Raw genomic sequence first — 18,668 nt, forward strand, 5'->3', positions numbered from 1 at the left:
GCGGTCAGGGATGAGTTGATGAGCGAGGTGAGGTAAGGGAGAAGGTCTCCGGAAATGGTCTGGAGAAGAGAGGAGGGGATAGGGTCAAGCGGGCAGGTTGTTGGGCGGCCGGCCGTCACAAGACACAAGATTTCATCTAGAGAGAGAGGGGAGAAAGAGGTCAGAGCATAGGGTAGGGCAGTGTGAGCAGAACCAGCGGTGTCGTTTGACTTAGCAAACGAGGATCGGATGTCGTCGACCTTCTTTTCAAAATGGTTGACGAAGTCATCTGCAGAGAGGGAGGAGGGGGAGGATTCAGGAGGGAGGAGAAGGTGGCAAAGAGCTTCCTAGGGTTAGAGGCAGATGCTTGGAATTTAGAATGGTAGAAAGTGGCTTTAGCAGCAGAGACAGAGGAGGAAAATGTAGAGAGGAGGGAGTGAAAGGATGCCAGGTCCGCAGGGAGGCGAGTTTTCCTCCATTTCCGCTCGGCTGCCCGGAGCCCTGTTCTGTGAGCTCGCAATGAGTCGTCGAGCCACGGAGCGGGAGGGGAGGACCGAGCCGGCCTGGAGGATAGGGGACATAGAGAGTCAAAGGATGCAGAAAGGGAGGAGAGGAGGGTTGAGGAGGCAGAATCAGGAGATAGGTTGGAGAAGGTTTGAGCAGAGGGAAGAGATGATAGGATGGAAGAGGAGAGAGTAGCGGGGGAGAGAGAGCGAAGGTTGGGACGGCGCGATACCATCCGAGTAGGGGCAGTGTGGGAAGTGTTGGATGAGAGCGAGAGGGAAAAGGATACAAGGTAGTGGTCGGAGACTTGGAGGGAGTTGCAATGAGGTTAGTGGAAGAACAGCATCTAGTAAAGATGAGGTCAAGCGTATTGCCTGCCTTGTGAGTAGGGGGAAGGTGAAAGGGTGAGGTCAAAAGAGGAGAGGAGTGGAAAGAAGTAGGCAGAGAGGAATGAGTCAAAGGTAGACGTGGGGAGGTTAAAGTCGCCCAGAACTGTGAGAGGTGAGCCGTCCTCAGGAAAGGAGCTTATCAAGGCATCAAGCTCATTGATGAACTCTCCAAGGGAACCTGGAGGGCGATAAATGATAAGGATGTTAAGCTTGAAAGGGCTGGTAACTGTGACAGCATGGAATTCAAAGGAGGCGATAGACAGATGGGTAAGGGAGAAAGAGAGAAAGACCACTTGGGAGAGATGAGGATCCCGGTGCCACCACCCCGCTGACCAGAAGCTCTCGGGGTGTGCGAGAACACGTGGGCGGACGAGGAGAGAGCAGTAGGAGTAGCAGTGTTATCTGTGGTGATCCATGTTTCCGTCAGTGCCAAGAAGTCGAGGGACTGGAGGGAGGCATAGGCTGAGATGAACTCTGCCTTGTTGGCCGCAGATCGGCAGTTCCAGAGGCTACCGGAGACCTGACTCTCCCTGTAAACTTGTGTAGCCAGGTCATTTATCAGATGCAAGGAAAATGACAGCATACATTTCACAAAACACTGTACCTCATCATTACAGATACAAAGCGCTTATGTCACCAATACCAGGATGTTCTATTTTCTTTGTCATTATGTTGACTTCTAGAAACTGCCATGGGATAACACAAAATTATGCAATTCCCTCACTGAATGTTTCCTGGCAAGCTACAATATATAATTGATTACACAACTCTCACTTGGTTACTTTTTGGGTAACTTTTTTATGTGGAGAATCTGTCTTTTATCCCAGGTAAATACATAGCTAAAGTGCAAGGATTATAACACTGCAAAGCACAAACTATTAATAAAATGATTGTCTCTCAGTGTCTAATCATTAAAAAAAAAATTACAAACACAAACATAATCGAGTATAAAATTATTCTTTCATACATAGATAATACAAGTAATCGTGAACAAGTAAATATAAAACCTTGTCTAAACTTTACAATAACCTGTAACATACACCGTACATAATGTTCTGTATTACATACATCAAAAAATCACAGCAGGTACATATGTACAGGGAAAACAAGCCATTACAAACATAATTTCTATGTCTGGATAATCATCACCATAATGACCATTATAACTATGTAATATCATTCCAATAGCATTATTCAATCTAGTAAAGATGCAGGACATAAAGGTTTGAATAGAACATGTTTCTTACAGGGCACAGCTGAGCTGAAAGATCAGCAGTGACAGAAATACTTTCTTTGGCTCAGTTAATATTGCACACGCTCCTTCAGAAACGAATAACCATTTTAGAAGGAAGAACATTTTTTTTGAAGCCATGCAAAATATTGCACAACGTAGCTGCTTTGGTTTGGAATTTCTACACAAAATACAGCAGTAAAAGAGTAAACCTAAAATATAAATAATATACTTTAAGAAGTCAATGAACGGAAAGAAGATGAAGGCCATTGAAGGCTGAAACGTTAATCTTTTTAACTTGTTTAAATAAAACAATACATTTTTAATGGTGAGCGAGCATTGCATCTTTTCCTTTTCAAAGAAGTCAATGTACAACAGGTAACACTAGCTGGGGTTGAGTATTGTGATCTGGGCCACAAAAGATGCACATAACAAAAGCATAATGCTGTCGTACCACGGTATTCCTGAATTGTAACTTTAACTGATCCTGTCACTGTCTCTCTGCCTCCTTTAAACAGTAAACGTACCATCAACAATAACGAATGTTTGAATCAGGATTGGTAGCTTGCCAAACTATGAATCTTTGCTCTTCTCCATGACACGTAGACAGTGCATTCAGTGGGATACTCACAACAGCTAAAGTAACTCTATAGATTGTATAGAATTAATCTCATAGCCACAGGAATATCACAAAACAGGAGGTCCCCTGTACATGACAACAGTATGCATTATCTTCTGTGTCTGGTTAATGATGTTTAAGTTCATAATGCCTAATGGTGCCCTCCTGCCCCCTCCCTTGTGCTGCTACATGATAGGGGGCAGACACTGGGACAACTCCTAATCTCTGTCAGTGCCCACGTCTAGTTTAGGCTTGATGATGATATGCACGGACCTCTCCCCACTCGCCTCCTGATTGGTGTCCCTGTTGACCTTGGCCACGCCCTCACACAACTCCACCTCTGCAGACGCTCCAATGGGATGCAGTCGCTCGGTGGTCACCATCTTGCCCCCTGCCTTGGCGGAGAGGTCTCTTTTCAGCTTGTCGTTGCTATCGGACCCAATCTTCTCAGCTGCAAAGTACAGAATGATGTGGTTTAATCCATAAATTGTTTTGACACACTGTGAAGATTTATTTTGAGAGATAAAAGAGAGTGAGAGGCCTGGTCTTACCTGTCCTGTTAGTAACTACTTTGCAGTAAGTAGCCTCGTAGTTACTTTCTGTGCTTTCCCTGGGCTTCCAAATCATGGGTCGTGTTTTGGGCCGGGGCTTTTTGAGACAAGCCTCCTGGATCCACTCATGTTGCATCGCTTCGTCTGGTGTCATACGCTTGGTTGGATCCCACCTAGATAGCACAGGAATATACCCTGAGTGTGCGTGGAGAAGATGAAGCAAGCTAATAATAATACATTTCTGGGGGGGACTATATTTGCCCTGCTACACACAAGTGTGTAATGGAAATGTGTTTCTTGCATATCCCAACTCCTCCCGAGACACCCGCAGGGAGTGGGGTCACTACCAGAAATCTCATAACAAAAGTTTTCATGACCCTGAAACCACAGAGTAATAATCCTGTGCTGAATTCTAGATTTCTAGTGTGTCAGTGTTGACGTACGTGAGGCAGTGTTGAAGGAAGTCCAGGAACAGAGGATCGTCGGTCTTCAAAACACTGGCCAGGTCTTTGGAGTTGGGTCGCCTCTTCCGCCCTTTGCTGTTTGTGATGTTTCTGGGGTTTCCTTTGGAGTCTGCAACAAGTCATCAAACACACTAGTTAGAGACTTACCAAACCTCATGGTTCAAACACAACCCAGAGATTCATCTGATTAATTCTGGACCTAATACTTTCTTAAGATGTATTGTTGTTCCTAATTGTATATATCTTTTTATTTATTTAACTATGTAACTCAGTTAAGACCAAAGTGTTATTTACAATGACGGCCTACCAAAAGGCCTCCTGCAGGGCCTGGGACTGGGAGTAAAAATACAAATAAAATCACAACAAACACACATCATGACAAGAAAGACACCACAACACTACATAAAGAGAGACCTAAGACAACAACATAACATGGCAACAACACATGACAACTTGGTAGCAACACAACATGGCAGCAGCACAACATGGTAGCAGCACAAAACATGATACAAACATTATTGGGCACAGACAACAGTACAGACAACAGAAAACATTAAGTATACAACAACCTTATATATATTTCCGAAGTAAAGAAACGCATTCTTACTGTACGAATCATAGAAAGTTCTTACCGAAAAACAACCTTCTCCTGGATGCTGTCTGCACAAAATCATTGGGAGGCATTCCAAGTACCTAAGAAATAAAAGAACAGAATGTTCTTGAATGGTGATGGATAAATGGATTCCTAAAAACATTTAACATCAGATACTCCAATTGGCTAGCGCTGGGGTCTGAGACTGTATGTCTGCAGGTGATTGGTTGTGTACCTCCTCTGCTCTCATCCTTCTAGACCTATCGGCTGCCTTCGATACTGTGAACCATCAGATCCTCGTCTCCACCCTCTCCGAGTTGGGCATCTCCGGCGCGGCCCACGCTTGGATTGCGTCCTACCTGACAGGTCGCTCCTACCAGGTGGCGTGGCAAGAATCTGTCTCCTCACCACGCGCTCTCACCACTGGTGTCCCCCAGGGCTCTGTTCTAGGCCCTCTCCTATTCTCGCTATACACCAAGTCACTTGGCTCTGTCATAACCTCACATGGTCTCTCCTATCATTGCTATGCAGACGACACACAATTAATCTTCTCCTTTCCCCCTTCTGATGACCAGGTGGCGAATCGCATCTCTGCATGTCTGGCAGACATATCAGTGTGGATGACGGATCACCACCTCAAGCTGAACCTCGGCAAGACGGAGCTGCTCTTCCTCCCGGGGAAGGACTGCCCGTTCCATGATCTCGCCATCACGGTTGACAACTCCATTGTGTCCTCCTCCCAGAGCGCTAAGAACCTTGGCGTGATCCTGGACAACACCCTGTCGTTCTCAACTAACATCAAGGCGGTGGCCCGTTCCTGTAGGTTCATGCTCTACAACATCCGCAGAGTACGACCCTGCCTCACACAGGAAGCGGCGCAGGTCCTAATCCAGGCACTTGTCATCTCCCGTCTGGATTACTGCAACTCGCTGTTGGCTGGGCTCCCTGCCTGTGCCATTAAACCCCTACAACTCATCCAGAACGCCGCAGCCCGTCTGGTGTTCAACCTTCCCAAGTTCTCTCACGTCACCCCGCTCCTCCGCTCTCTCCACTGGCTTCCAGTTGAAGCTCGCATCCGCTACAAGACCATGGTGCTTGCCTACGGAGCTGTGAGGGGAACGGCACCTCAGTACCAGGCTCTGATCAGGCCCTACACCCAAACAAGGACACTGCGTTCATCCACCTCTGGCCTGCTCGCCTCCCTACCACTGAGGAAGTACAGTTCCCGCTCAGCCCGGTCAAAACTGTTCGCTGCTCTGGCTCCCCAATGGTGGAACAAACTCCCTGACGACGCCAGGACCGCGGAGTCAATCACCACCTTCCGGAGACACCTGAAACCCCACCTCTTTAAGGAATACCTAGGCTAGGATAAAGTAATCCTTCTCACCCCCCTTAAAAGATTTAGATGCACTATTGTAAAGTGGCTGTTCCACTGGATGTCATAAGGTGAATGCACCAATTTGTAAGTCGCTCTGGATAAGAGCGTCTGCTAAATGACTTAAATGTAAATGTAAAATGTACCTCCATGATGCACGCAATCTGCTCCACCTCGCTCTCCCCAGGAAATAGGGGGAAGCTGGTGTAGAGCTCAGCCATGATGCAGCCCAGACTCCACATGTCGATGGCCATGCTGTAGGGGTGGCCCAGGATAACCTCTGGGGAGCGGTAGAAACGACTCTGGATGTATGTGTAGACTACAAGGGCAGGCAAGGAGAAAGGGAGGGAGCGGAGTTCATGTTCAAATTCTGTTATTGTATATGACTGCTGTGGCTTTGGAGATTTTAACATAAGACTTTTAAATCAGGTATTTAATCAGGTGAGACACACCTCTCTGCTGCTCATAACAGCTGGACCCAAAGTCAACCACCTTTATATTTCCTTGTCCTTTCTGAGACAGAAGTATGTTCTCCTTTTGTGGAAAAAAGAGAAACAATGTCAATTTGACATTTTCCAAGTTACCAAACAAAGTGCAACCAACTTATTTCCTCTGCATTGCACTGGTACTGTGCATTAGCATGTCTGACTTCTCAGCTGGGTATTCTTTGTGTTGTTACTGTTCCATGCAGAGCCATTACAATGTATGGGGATTTGTGGAACCTTACCGGTTTGAGGTCACAGTGAATGATCTTCTCCTTATACAGCATCTGCAGGCACTTGAGCAGGGAGCGGGTGAAACGACGGATCAGGGCCAGACTGAAGCCCTGGAAGTTGTTCTTCTTGATCAGCTCATACAGGTTGACTCTATAAGAACACAGAAAGACAAGAATTTAGAGAACTGGTCAAATGATAACATGTCTGTCACTATTCCCAGTCTTTCTCTGCATTTTCTTTTTCCCACCACTGCATAGAGGATTTGGCCTCAAATGTAATAGTTTATTAGTCCTCTAGAGGCCAGCACTATATTGCATTTTGATATCAAATCAAATCAATCACATGGTTAGCAGATGTTAATGCGAGTGTAGCGAAATGCTTGTGATTCTAGTTCCGACAATGCAGTAATAACCAACAAGTAATCTAACTAACAATTCCAAAACTACTGTCTTATACACAGTGTAAGGGGATAAAGAATATGTACATAAGGATATATGAATGAGTGATGGTACAGGGCAGCATACAGTAGATGGTATCGAGTACAGTATATACATATGAGATGAGTATGTAGACAAAGTAAACAAAGTGGCATAGTTAAAGTGGCTAGTGATACATGTATTACATAAGGATGCAGTCGATGATATAGAGTACAGTATATACGTATGCATATGAGATGAATAATGTAGGGTAAGTAACATTATATAAGGTAGCATTGTTTAAAGTGGCTAGTGATATATTTACATCATTTCCCATCAATTCCCATTATTAAAGTGGCTGGAGTTGGGTCAGTGTCAATGTCAGTGTGTTGGCAGCAGCCACTCAATGTGGCTGTTTAACAGTCTGATGGCCTTGAGATAGAAGCGGTTGAGGGCGGAGCAGTTGCCATACCAGGCGGTGATACAGCCCGCCAGGATGCTCTCGATTGTGCATCTGTAGAAGTTTGTGAGTGCTTTTGGTGACAAGCCAAATTTCTTTAGCCTCCTGAGGTTGAAGAGGCGCTGCTGCGCCTTCTTAACGACGCTGTCTGTGTGAGTGGACCAATTCAGTTTGTCTGTGATGCGTATGCCGAGGAACTTAAAACTTGCTACCCTCTCCACTACTGTTCCATCGATGTGGATAGGGGGGTGTTCCCTCTGCTGTTTCCTGAAGTCCACAATCATCTCATTAGTTTTGTTGACGTTGAGTGTGAGGTTATTTTCCTGACACCACACTCCGAGGGCCCTCACCTCCTCCCTGTAGGCCGTCTCGTCGTTGTTGGTAATCAAGCCTACCACTGTTGTGTCGTCCGCAAACTTGATGATTGAGTTGGAGCGTGCGTGGCCACACAGTCGTGGGTGAACAGGGAGTACAGGAGAGGGCTCAGAACGCACCCTTGTGGGGCCCCCCGTGTTGAGGATCAGCGGGGAGGAGATGTTGTTGCCTACCCTCACCACCTGGGGGCGGCCCGTCAGGAAGTCCAGTACCCAATTGCACAGGGCGGGGTCGAGACCCAGGGTCTCGAGCTTGATGACGAGCTTGGAGGGTACTATGGTGTTGAATGCCAAGCTGTAGTCGATGAACAGCATTCTCACATAGGTATTCCTCTTGTCCAGATGGGTTAGGGCAGTGTGCAGTGTGGTTGAGATTGCATCGTCTGTGGACCTATTTGGGCGGTAAGCAAATTGGAGTGGGTCTAGGGTGTCAGGTAGGGTGGAGGTGATATGGTCCTTGACTAGTCTCTCAAAGCACTTCATGATGACGGAAGTGAGTGCTACGGGCGGTAGTCGTTTAGCTCAGTTACCTTAGCTTTCTTGGGAACAGGAACAATGGTGGCCCTCTTGAAGCATGTGGGAACAGCAGACTGGTATAGGGATTGATTGAATATGTCCGTAAACACACCGGCCAGCTGGTCTGCGCATGCTCTGAGGGCGCGGCTGGGGATGCCGTCTGGGCCTGCAGCCTTGCGAGGGTTAACACGTTTAAATGTCTTACTCACCTCGGCTGCAGTGAAGGAGAGACCGCATGTTTTCGTTGCAGGCCGTGTCAGTGGCACTGTATTGTCCTCAAAGCGGGCAAAAAAGTTATTCAGTCTGCCTGGGAGCAAGTGTGGAGGTTAAATATTTTTAGGAATATTTTTGCGTTCCATGCGCCACCTTCCAGCTGAACGTGGGGGAGTTCCCAGATTGGAACCCTAGTCCCCTTCTGGTTAACATTAAGAAGAGTGTCTCTCAGAGTTAATCTTTATATTTCTAGATACTTCTGGGATGTACACACTTCTCTGTCCAGTGTAAACGGAGCCTTTACACCCCGAGCAGCCAGAGAAAAGTGATAGAGCCCTAATCAAGGCGTTAACTAAGGGACTGGGTGACGGTAATGTTAGACAGGGTGGCAGTCCAAGACGTCTACTAAAGGTCAGCCAGCCTGGAATAGAAGACTATTTTGTCTCAGAGGGAACCTAACGCTAGTTGAGGCAGATTGTTCTAGGTGGGATGCTCACTTTGCTCAAGTAGTGTAGCATTTTAAGTGACTAGTGACAAACGAGCTGTGTATGTAATAGGGGAGTTGTACCTTGTTGTACCTTGGGAGAGGTGCCTAACCTTGAATACCTTTGATTAACACATTAATTACTCAGGGTTCCATTTATCTTCCACTGGGACTATTTTGATTGTGTGTGTGTGTGTGTGTGTGTGTGTGTGTGTGTGTGTGTGTGTGTGTGTGTGTGTGTGTGTGTGTGTGTGTGTGTGTGTGTGTGTGTGTGTGTGTGTGTGTGTGTGTGTATGTTTGTGCGTGTGATTGTTTTACTCATCATTTCAGGTGTCTTTTATTTTTATTTTTTTAAATTTTTTTTTTGTAAATGTGTGTAGTGTCAAAATGTATGTAAACTATCAATACATACCACACACTACACTCACCCTAGCAGCTCGAAGGTGATGCAGAGATGGTTGCGGAAGTAGAAGTATTCTTTCATATGGATGACATTGTGGCACTTTTCCCTGTCTTTCCTCCTCACAGCATCCAGGATCTTCAGTTCCACTAGGGCCTGGTGGTGAAACCTACAGTCCAATGTAAGAGTTAGTTGGAGTTAGTCATGACTCCATTCTGGATTTAACCATTCAAAATCAGAAATGGAAAATCTCCTCGCAAATATTTTTCAATTTCAGTTTTAATTTACTTTGGTGTGAAAAATTATGACAGCTGCAAAGAAGGGAGAATCTCCTCTCCCAGGAGAAACAGGATCTTTGAGAGGGTTTAGTTCAAGACAAGGCCCCAGTGGCGAGACCAAGGCAGCCCTACGGCGGTAAGCACCCATTTTGTTTTCTGCATTATTGAAAAGCATTAAGCCCTGATGACATTTGTATCAATCAAAGTCAAAGAGGAGGAGGCGGACTTCCATTGACACACAGAGTGCATTGGATCACCTGAGAGAGGAATGGTAAAGCAATACCGAGGTAACTCCTTTGGAACACTGACCTGACGACCTGTCGGTACTGACCTCACACAAGAAGGTCAGTTTCAGAGTCTTTGAGCACTGGATGCGTATTCAAGAGCATGTAGCAAAATGTTTTGTTTGTACCTTTTCTTGTTGCGAATGACCTTGATGGCGACCAGCTCTTGGGTCTTGTGGTCCAGACATTTCAGAACCTGTCCAAATGATCCTTTCCCAATCACCTCCAGCACCTCGAAGCGGAAGCCAATGTGGTCGTGCAGAATCTGGATACAGAACAGAGAACATTCAATTGGAAATGTTTGTGTACTATGTGTATGGTATGTTGGACAATACTTTTGAATACGAGAGCCTCACTGCATGTACTTAAATGGTAGTTCATGATACAATGACATCCTTCATTATGGTTTTCTATAATGACTACTATAATGATTAGTGCCAAACACTAGTTCATTTACATTGACATTTTAGTAATTTAGCAGATGCTCTTATTCAGAGCGACTTACAGTTAGTGCATTCATCTTAAGATATTTGTATGTATTTATTTAATTTAAACTTTATTTAACTAGGCAAGTCAGTTAAAAACAATTTCTTATTTACAATGACGGCCCACCAAAAGGCTAAATGCCTCCTGCGGGGACGGGGGCTGGGATTTAAAATTAAAATAAATTAAATCAAAATATAGGACAAAACACACATCACGACAAGAGAGACAACATAACACTACATAAAGAAAGACCTAAGTTAACAACATAGCATGGCAGCAACACATGACTACACAGCATGGTAGCAACACAACATGGCAGCAGCACAAAACAGGGTACAAACATTATTGAGCACAGACAACAGCACAAAGGGCAAGAAGGTAGAGACAACAATATATCACGCAGAGCAGCCACAACTGTCAGTAAGAGTGTCCATGATTAAGTCTTAGAATTAAGTGATTGCGATAAAACTGTCCAGTTTGAGTGTTTGTTGCAGCTCGTTCCAGTTGCTAGCTGCAGCGAATAGCAAGGTGATAGCTAGGTAGCAAGGTGAGACAGTATATCACAGTCATAGCAAGTACATTTTTCCTCAATAAAGTAATTATCAGCAAAGTCAGTGCTAGTAGGAAAAGTTAGTTAGTTCAAAAGTTAGTTAAAATTAGGTCAAGTTAGTTAGTTAAAAGTTAGGTAAAGTTAGTTAGTTAGTTAGTTAGTTAGTTAGTTAGTTAGTTAGTTAGTTAGTTAAAAGTTAGTTCAAGTTAAGAAAAGTAAGTTCAATTTAGGTAAAGTTAGTTTAAAGTTAGTTCATAATAATACTGCTCCTGTGTTATTTCATTTGGTTATTTAGCTGAGCATCTGTCATGACTTAACTAGTTTTGTGTGACCTAGAGAATACCATGAATGGGGCATAGGGCCATGAGTCTAAACAATGTTCACAGTCAGTCTCCCTGTAACAGCACAGCCATACAGGATGGAATAAGACACTAACTGCCTGTGGATAGTCAGTTAGACTCACATGGCAGTTTGGCTAGCGTGCATGGGACTTCTGTTCTCGTGCCTTAACATAATTTCACTGCAGATTATTGTGAAGTTGAGAGAAAGGTCAGTTGGATGGTCTGACTGGTCATACAAACAAACAAACAAACAAACCTTCTTTCACCTTACCCCAAGGAACCACAAGAATAATTTCAATTAAAATCATTGACGTAACTGTACCTTGTTGTAGCTGCCGTGCTCGTCGTCGTAGCCGGCATTCTGAGGAGTTCCGTGAGAGGCCTTGATCTTCTTAGTCTCCAGCCCTAGGAACCAGATTTCTGAGTAGTCCATGATCTCCTGCTGCTCAAACTCTGTCAGACGCCCTTGGAAGTGCCTCAGTGCCTCGGTTGGAGACATGGGCAGCCTCTGTCCTTTATAAAGCTTTGCCTCCTCCAGCTTGTTGCTGAGGCCCTTGGTGGTGATAGTGTCAGACAGGTTCTCCACTGAGGAGCCAAACCATGTGGAGAACTGGGAGGAGGGCTTTGGTCTCTCATCCTGCAAATCACAAAAGGGATCAAGAGGTTAGTTGATCTGTCGTTTCAACCCTTTGGCTCAGTCACTAAGCGTAACCCTGATGAAACTTGCTCTCACTTCCTTTTACATTACTGGGATATTGCATGTCAGCTGAGCGGTTTCATCTGAAGATGCATAAACTGCCAAGGACTTACTATCATGTACAATTTACATGTGCATTTACAATTGACAACTGGAGTCAAGTTATAGTGTGTCAACAGTATAGTGTGACACAGTGTGAAATGTAGCCTCACCTGGTGTGTCTGGTAGTTGTTCTGCACCTCCTTTTTGGCGATGTGGGGCAGTATGCTATCGGACTGCTGGTGGTGGAGTTTGGCATTGCTGACAACAACCTGTATAACCGCGGGCTCCAGCTGGGGCAAGGTCACTACGCCCGAGTTCAATTTCTTCAAGAGAGAGAGAAGGGTTCAAATAAATAAAGGGTTTTTAAAATATGCAGATGAAAACATTAAAAGTATAATAACATTTTGTATCGTCATAACTAGTCTCACTTGCCAGACCCATGGTGCTCTAACCCCAGTTGTGTCCGAGTTACAGCGACTGTTGGAAGAGACTATGTGATCACATACTCTATGGACAAGGTTGGGGAAAAGGACGGAGAGGGGGAGTTGGAGGGAGAAATAAAGGGAGGTAGAGAGTCCTACATCCGTTCTAATTGTGGTGGCTCAGGTAACCAGGACCCCCAGGGATGAGGATGGAATTACTCAGCAGGGTGAGTGTGAGGTGGGAACAAAAGCCTGGAGACTGGGCCATGACAGTCTGTCATCGTAGTTGCTGCTGTGGGGGACCTAAACTGGAGCAGGCCTTTCTCTAGCTGCCATGCTGCTTGCTGTAGGAGCACGTTTACATATGTCACTGGCTGCCTTGCAGGCATAGCTAAACGAATGATGGGGAAAGGAGACCTCTTACCTAGGCTACGACAGGGATCATGAGTTTATTGTAAAATTGTACATGCCAGTAAAATATCGAATGACTTCCTACATGGTAATGGCAATGTATCTGCCGATATAACTAACATGTAAATACATAGGTATTATTATGGACAGTTATTGTAAAGTGGAACCAGTAGTTATTTATCCCTTTGCTTTGGTAACAGCAAGCACAGAAGCACAAAACACCAGCCCAGTCTATACATAGCAGTGACATTTAATCGCACGTGCACAGACTGTTGCAGTAGCGTCCAACTTAGTTATGATGCATAGAGACACAGGCTAAATATAGTTCCAAGCACCTGCTACAACAAGCAAATGGTAAATACAGTATTATACCAGCACACAACTGGAGTCAGGGCAGGCTGATTAGGTAATCAAAAGAGAACCATCATGTTCTCCCAGAAGCTTAGCTGGTGCGTAAAACTTGCAAATTCAGCCAAAGAAAGAGGTGGAATGGGTTTGCACTCTTAAAGATGTCACATAAAGCTTACTTTATAATTTTTTACTGCATCAAGGATAGTGTACACAGATGTTTCGAGTTTACAGCATTCTTCAGTGTGTAGGTGCAATTTCCTTTAATTCAAAACAGCATTTGTAAAGAACAACAGATGACCAGCAGGCTGATTAGATATACACTTAGAAAAAAAGGTGCTATCTAGAACCTAAAAGAGTTCTTCGGGTGTCCCCTTTGAATAACCCGTTTTGGTTGCAGGTAGAACACTTTTAAGTTCCATGTAAAATCCCTTCCAGAGAGTTCTACATGGAACCCAAAATAGCTCTACCTGGAACCAAAAAGGGTTATTCTATTGGGACAACCGAAGAGCCCTTTTGGAACCCTTTTTCTAAGAGTGTAGGCTACTACACTGTGTTCTTAAACACATCGTGTTTTATTGACAGTGAGGACTGCTTTAAGTTCATCACTGTCAATGGAAGGCCAAAGTTGTCCCCTTGAGTTGTCATTCACCAACAACATTAAACATTTACTCCAATAGCATGAGTTAGCTAGGGTAGTGACGTTTGGTGGAGTGAAGGGGGAGGGCACTGCACAGACAGAAAGATACAGAATTGAAAGAGAGTGGGTCTGTAGGGGCTCAAATGCTCTACAGGTCAGGGGTCACCAGTGAGTAAAGGCTCACCTGTGAATAGGGTCGATTGGTTCCCTGTTGGGTCTGGAGCCTGTGTGAGTGTGGGAAAGCCTCTCCTCTAAAAGACTGTGGAGGAAAGGAATATGGGAGACTTCACTTAACATTACATTTACACATAGAACTTCTCTACACCTGTATAAGTCAGTGTGTGGGCATTGGATGCAGCATTGCCAAGGGAGTCTCCCTCAAATCAGATTCAGTTTTAGTTAAATAGATTCAATATGACTCATAACAAGTCATTGAGGTCTGAATCTGCATTATGAATCGCATATTTTTAATAACCGAAACTGATGAACTTCAAAGTATCTCTGTGAATGAGGAGAATAAATAGCCTGATTGTTGCTGGTGGGTGTTTCAGGCCCAGCACAGCGGTGGGTCTCACAGATAGATACAGTAGTGAAGTAGGATTACTACCATGCAAGCAAAGATGATGCACACTCTCCAAAATTAGAGTATCTTATGTATCTTAAGTATCTTATCAATTAGCTACCACAGTAGCAATGGTCTCTTTATGATCGGTTTTTCCACAAGATGCATTCCTTTCCTGGAGCATAGGCTTGTTAACCCTCTGATGTTCTATGAAAAGTGTAAGGGTGTGGTAATGATGGTGTAAGGGTGTAGTAATGCTGGTAATGATGGTGAGAGTAGAGGGCTGTTTTAACCTGGCACCAGAGAGATCATTCACTTCCTTTCACAAAGCCCAATTCAGTCTGATGCTAGGCTTCATGGGGTCATATCAGTCACTGAGATGTATTATCTCTTGTGCCAATGTGACAGAATAGCTAGTTTTACACATGCCTTAATCAGAGGGGAGTGTGTCAACTAACACAGTGTGTTGAATGAGAGACACCATATGGGTGGACTGAAACATCCAGCCCAGATGAGCACAGGCAAAACTCAGAGAGCCAGAGAGGGTTAGACAACGGCTGGCTGGTTAGCAGAGCAGATTGAGAATGGACTTGACCTAAATAACACTATTGGATTAAAAGGTCAGAAGAATAAAACAATGGAAAAATATACTGTTTCTCATGAGTTCACTAAATAAACATCCATATGATTCATATTCTTTATGAAATGACCAATTGCCTCTTACTGACCCATATGTGTTCCTTGACAAGAATATGACCGTATTTTGATTCCCATGCATACCCAGGGCAATGTATAAAATTATTTGGCATGGGAAAACTTAGAGTAATGGAACACCAGTGCCCACCTAGGATTGCCTTCACATTGGCTTGGTTTGGAATCGGAACAAGTCAGCAAACACTCATTCAAATATGAACACATGCAGGATTCACGTGTAACACAACCAATCCCCTGGGAGGATTGTGAGAGTGAAGGTTGTACTGCGATGTCGGCCACTGTGGAAGGGCACTAAACAGGTACTGTACATCTGCTTACTGTAAGCAGATGCAAAACCGCTCATCCATTTGAAATGGGCACTCAGCAGACAGGGATTCAAACCAGTGACCTTTCAATTACTGGCCCAAAGCTCTGAAGAGCTAGGCTACTGTAACGAAGTTCGTCTGTTGTTTGAAGAGAGTCAGACCGAAATGCAGCGTGTAGGTTACTCATGACTTTTAATGAAGATAATGCGGTACATGAAATAACTGAAAATACAAAAACAACAAACGAGTGAAACTAATTACAGCCTATCTGGTGACTAACACAGAGACAGGTACAATCACCCACGAAATACAACGCGCACTCAGGCTACCTAAATACGGTTCCCAATCCGAGACAACGAGAATCAGCTGACTCCAATTAGGAATCGCCTCAGGCAGCCAAGCCTAACTAGACACACCCCTAATAATACACACTCCCAATTAATACAAACCCCAATACGAAATACAACATATAAACCCATGTCACACCCTGGCCTACCCAAACATATAACAAAAACACAAGATACAATGACCAAGGCGTGACAGCTACCTGCCACCAATTCTAAGCATGCAATACCTCTGTGTTCAAAGGGCAATGATTTGTCTTATATAGGCCTACTGTAGTATTACAATAGTCCAGCATCTGATAACTGAAGTCACTTTTTTTCTGAGGTCACTTGTAGTGTTATGATTTGTGTAACCCTGTATTTCTACTTGGGTTGTGGTCATGAGGGGGAGGTGTGCTGGGGGTGTGCTCATCCCCTGAGGGAGGTGTGCTGGGGGTGGGGTCATCCCCTGAAATGTTATCTGAGTGGGTCAGTAGAGCAATGATGCACAGAGCAACAAAGAAGCTGCCACTAGTTGCAGTGCACATCTCACTGGATACTGGAAAGATCTTTTGGATTGTTGACATCATGCAGGTCCTTGAAAGGGAAAACATTATTCCTAATATGTCTTTTCTGAGACTCGCACGACACCAGTTACAGAACAGCATGTGGAAAGTAAAGCTCCGACTCCAATGGTAAGGAACGTATTGCAAATATTGAATTGGCAGCGAATGGAAACAACTGTCTAAGCATCAACAACGGATGAAGTTTTAGTAGCTATACAGAAACGTACACATTTTTTGCTCATGAAAAGTAGAGCATCAATCCCACCCAGAAAAGCTGACTGAGAGTTTCAAACTTGATACAGAGAAAATACACTGACTGATTTATAGATGGCTGCTGATCAATGTGACAATGATATTGCAAATAATCAATGACAGATGTCAACAAGGCTGACGTTATTTGTAAAAAGAGGATGAAAGAGTTGCTGTTTTCCTGTCCTTTGTCATTTGGGATAATGTTTATAGTAAAGTTATAGAGCTTCTGTCAACACCATGAATCTAGCCATAAAGTAAGTGTAGACTAAAATAGTTATGGATCATGTCTATCTTGAATACCTTCTCAGATAACCCATAAGCAAACTACTAAATGGGTCATAATATTTAGCTCCTACTACTGTTTACTTATCATAATATTATGTAATTGAAATCAGTTTGTTAACGTTCAGTAGAAAAGAAAAGTGAATCTTCATACAATTTCAACTACAAAATTAATGTTATATCAGACTTCAGTGGCATAAAAAATACATAACTGTCTGATGTTCAAGCAAACGATAAAATAAAAGACAATGAGAGAACATAAATGCTGTAAAAAAACTGCATTGTACACATATGTAGCATAAAGATTTAAATAAATAACGGATTGTATGGATATAGATACTCAAAATTGATTATTGACCTCACCTTGTTATTCATTTCGGGAAACATACCGCTTTGAATGTAGCCTACGACTTTAAGTAACTACTGTAAATTCCAGGTAAATGCAAGTCGCGAGCACATCTTCAAGAGTCCAGGCGGCTTGTCACGTTCAGATTCTCTTTAACTTCAGCAGCCCAAGTCAAACCGAAGAGCGATTGTGTCTTGAATCAGCACAAACTGACCGGGTCCTGAAACTCAAACTGCAACAGTCATAATTTTAAACATAGAGTCAGTATTGCTGTTGTCAGGAGGAGATTAGAGAAAGAAGCAAGCTTTAAACTGTCTATTCATCTGACGCGTGAGTCTCTGGAGAGGCCGCCCATTTAGGTTTCTGCAGCTGACAGCTGGGTCTACCCGAAATATGTTTTTTTCCCGGTTAGGCTGCATATCGTCAGCTACATTGGACTAGCACTCCTAAAATTCAGTAGTGGCCGGTGAGTGTGCGCCATTGCGCGCACAGTAGCCAATAGTCTACCGCAAAGGCTGCATCCCTGTGGATAGCCTACACAGAGTCCCCGTAGCCTACTGAGTTTCTCACATTGCAGTCCTGATATTTTCAGAGATGCTGATGTCGCTCATATTTTCTCACCTTACAATTTACCATTCACAGACAATTTCACACATTGCTCTAACATTTATTGGGTCAGACTATTGCAATAAAAACTCTGTATTGAGGCATAATCACAGTTGACCCGAGATGGGGCAGACACTCTTTTTGTAAACACTGTGAATCATACATTAACCCCTATAAAGCTTTCCCCTATTTCGACCCTCACTCGTGTTAAAGATTTGATGAAATTGTAGGTTTGCACTGGCAGACACAAACAGTAAAGGCGTACTGAATTTAATCTCTCCCTGTCTGTCACGCACGCACACATGTACACAAAATAAACCAATTGACAATGCAAAGCCTGTTTCATAATAGGTTATACAGCTTGATAATATTTCAAAGGTTTTAGAACACCCACTCATTCAAGGATTTTTCTTATTTAAAAAAAACTATTTTCTACTTTGTAGAATAATACTGAAGACATAAAAACTATGAAATAGCACATATGTAATCGTGTAGTAACAAAAAAGTGTTAAAATATATTTTATATTTGAAATTCTTCAAATAGCCACCCCTTGCCTTGATGACAGCTTTGCACATTCTTGGCATTCTCTCAAATCAAATCAAATCAAATTTATTTATATAGCCCTTCGTACATCAGCTGATATCTCAAAGTGCTGTACAGAAACCCAGCCTAAAACCCCAAACAGCAAACAATGCAGGTGTAAAAGCACGGTGGCTAGGAAAAACTCCCTAGAAAGGCCAAAACCTAGGAAGAAACCTAGAGAGGAACCGGGCTATGTGGGGTGGCCAGTCCTCTTCTGGCTGTGCCGGGTAGAGATTATAACAGAACATGACCAAGATGTTCAAATGTTCATAAATGACCAGCATGGTCGAATAATAATAAGGCAGAACAGTTGAAACTGGAGCAGCAGCACAGTCAGGTGGACTGGG

General features: G+C 43.8%; 1 protein-coding gene across 1 annotated transcript; it reads right to left on the reverse strand.

The window, feature by feature from the left end:
• Positions 1-1,570: 1,570 nt before the first annotated feature.
• On the reverse strand, positions 1,571-17,743 carry LOC118396179 (dual specificity tyrosine-phosphorylation-regulated kinase 4-like). The gene is made up of 13 exons (XM_035790288.2): positions 17,150-17,743; positions 13,967-14,041; positions 12,132-12,284; positions 11,545-11,859; positions 9,974-10,110; positions 9,312-9,452; positions 6,432-6,570; positions 6,157-6,238; positions 5,851-6,023; positions 4,370-4,430; positions 3,717-3,846; positions 3,274-3,446; positions 1,571-3,173 (listed from the first exon to the last, which is right to left on the reverse strand). The coding sequence occupies exons 1-13, from the start codon at positions 17,171-17,173 to the stop codon at positions 2,941-2,943; spliced, it is 1,836 nt and encodes a 611-aa protein (XP_035646181.1). The 5' UTR covers positions 17,174-17,743; the 3' UTR covers positions 1,571-2,940.
• Positions 17,744-18,668: the final 925 nt, after the last annotated feature.

This window comes from Oncorhynchus keta, chromosome 17 (assembly GCF_023373465.1).
Source record: "Oncorhynchus keta strain PuntledgeMale-10-30-2019 chromosome 17, Oket_V2, whole genome shotgun sequence".
Lineage (NCBI taxonomy): Eukaryota > Metazoa > Chordata > Actinopteri > Salmoniformes > Salmonidae > Oncorhynchus > Oncorhynchus keta.

What these genes read in the sequence shown, in the direction of transcription:
- LOC118396179 (XM_035790288.2), bottom strand. Translation starts at nt 17,173, where the DNA reads ATGTTTCCCGAAATGAATAACAAG. An exon ending in CCAATCGACCCTATTCACAG is followed by an intron (nt 12,285 to 13,966) that starts GTGAGCCTTTAC and finishes TCTCTCTTGAAG; the next exon opens with AAATTGAACTCGGGCGTAGT. An exon ending in TTCCTTCAACACTGCCTCAC is followed by an intron (nt 3,447 to 3,716) that starts GTACGTCAACAC and finishes TGTGCTATCTAG; the next exon opens with GTGGGATCCAACCAAGCGTA.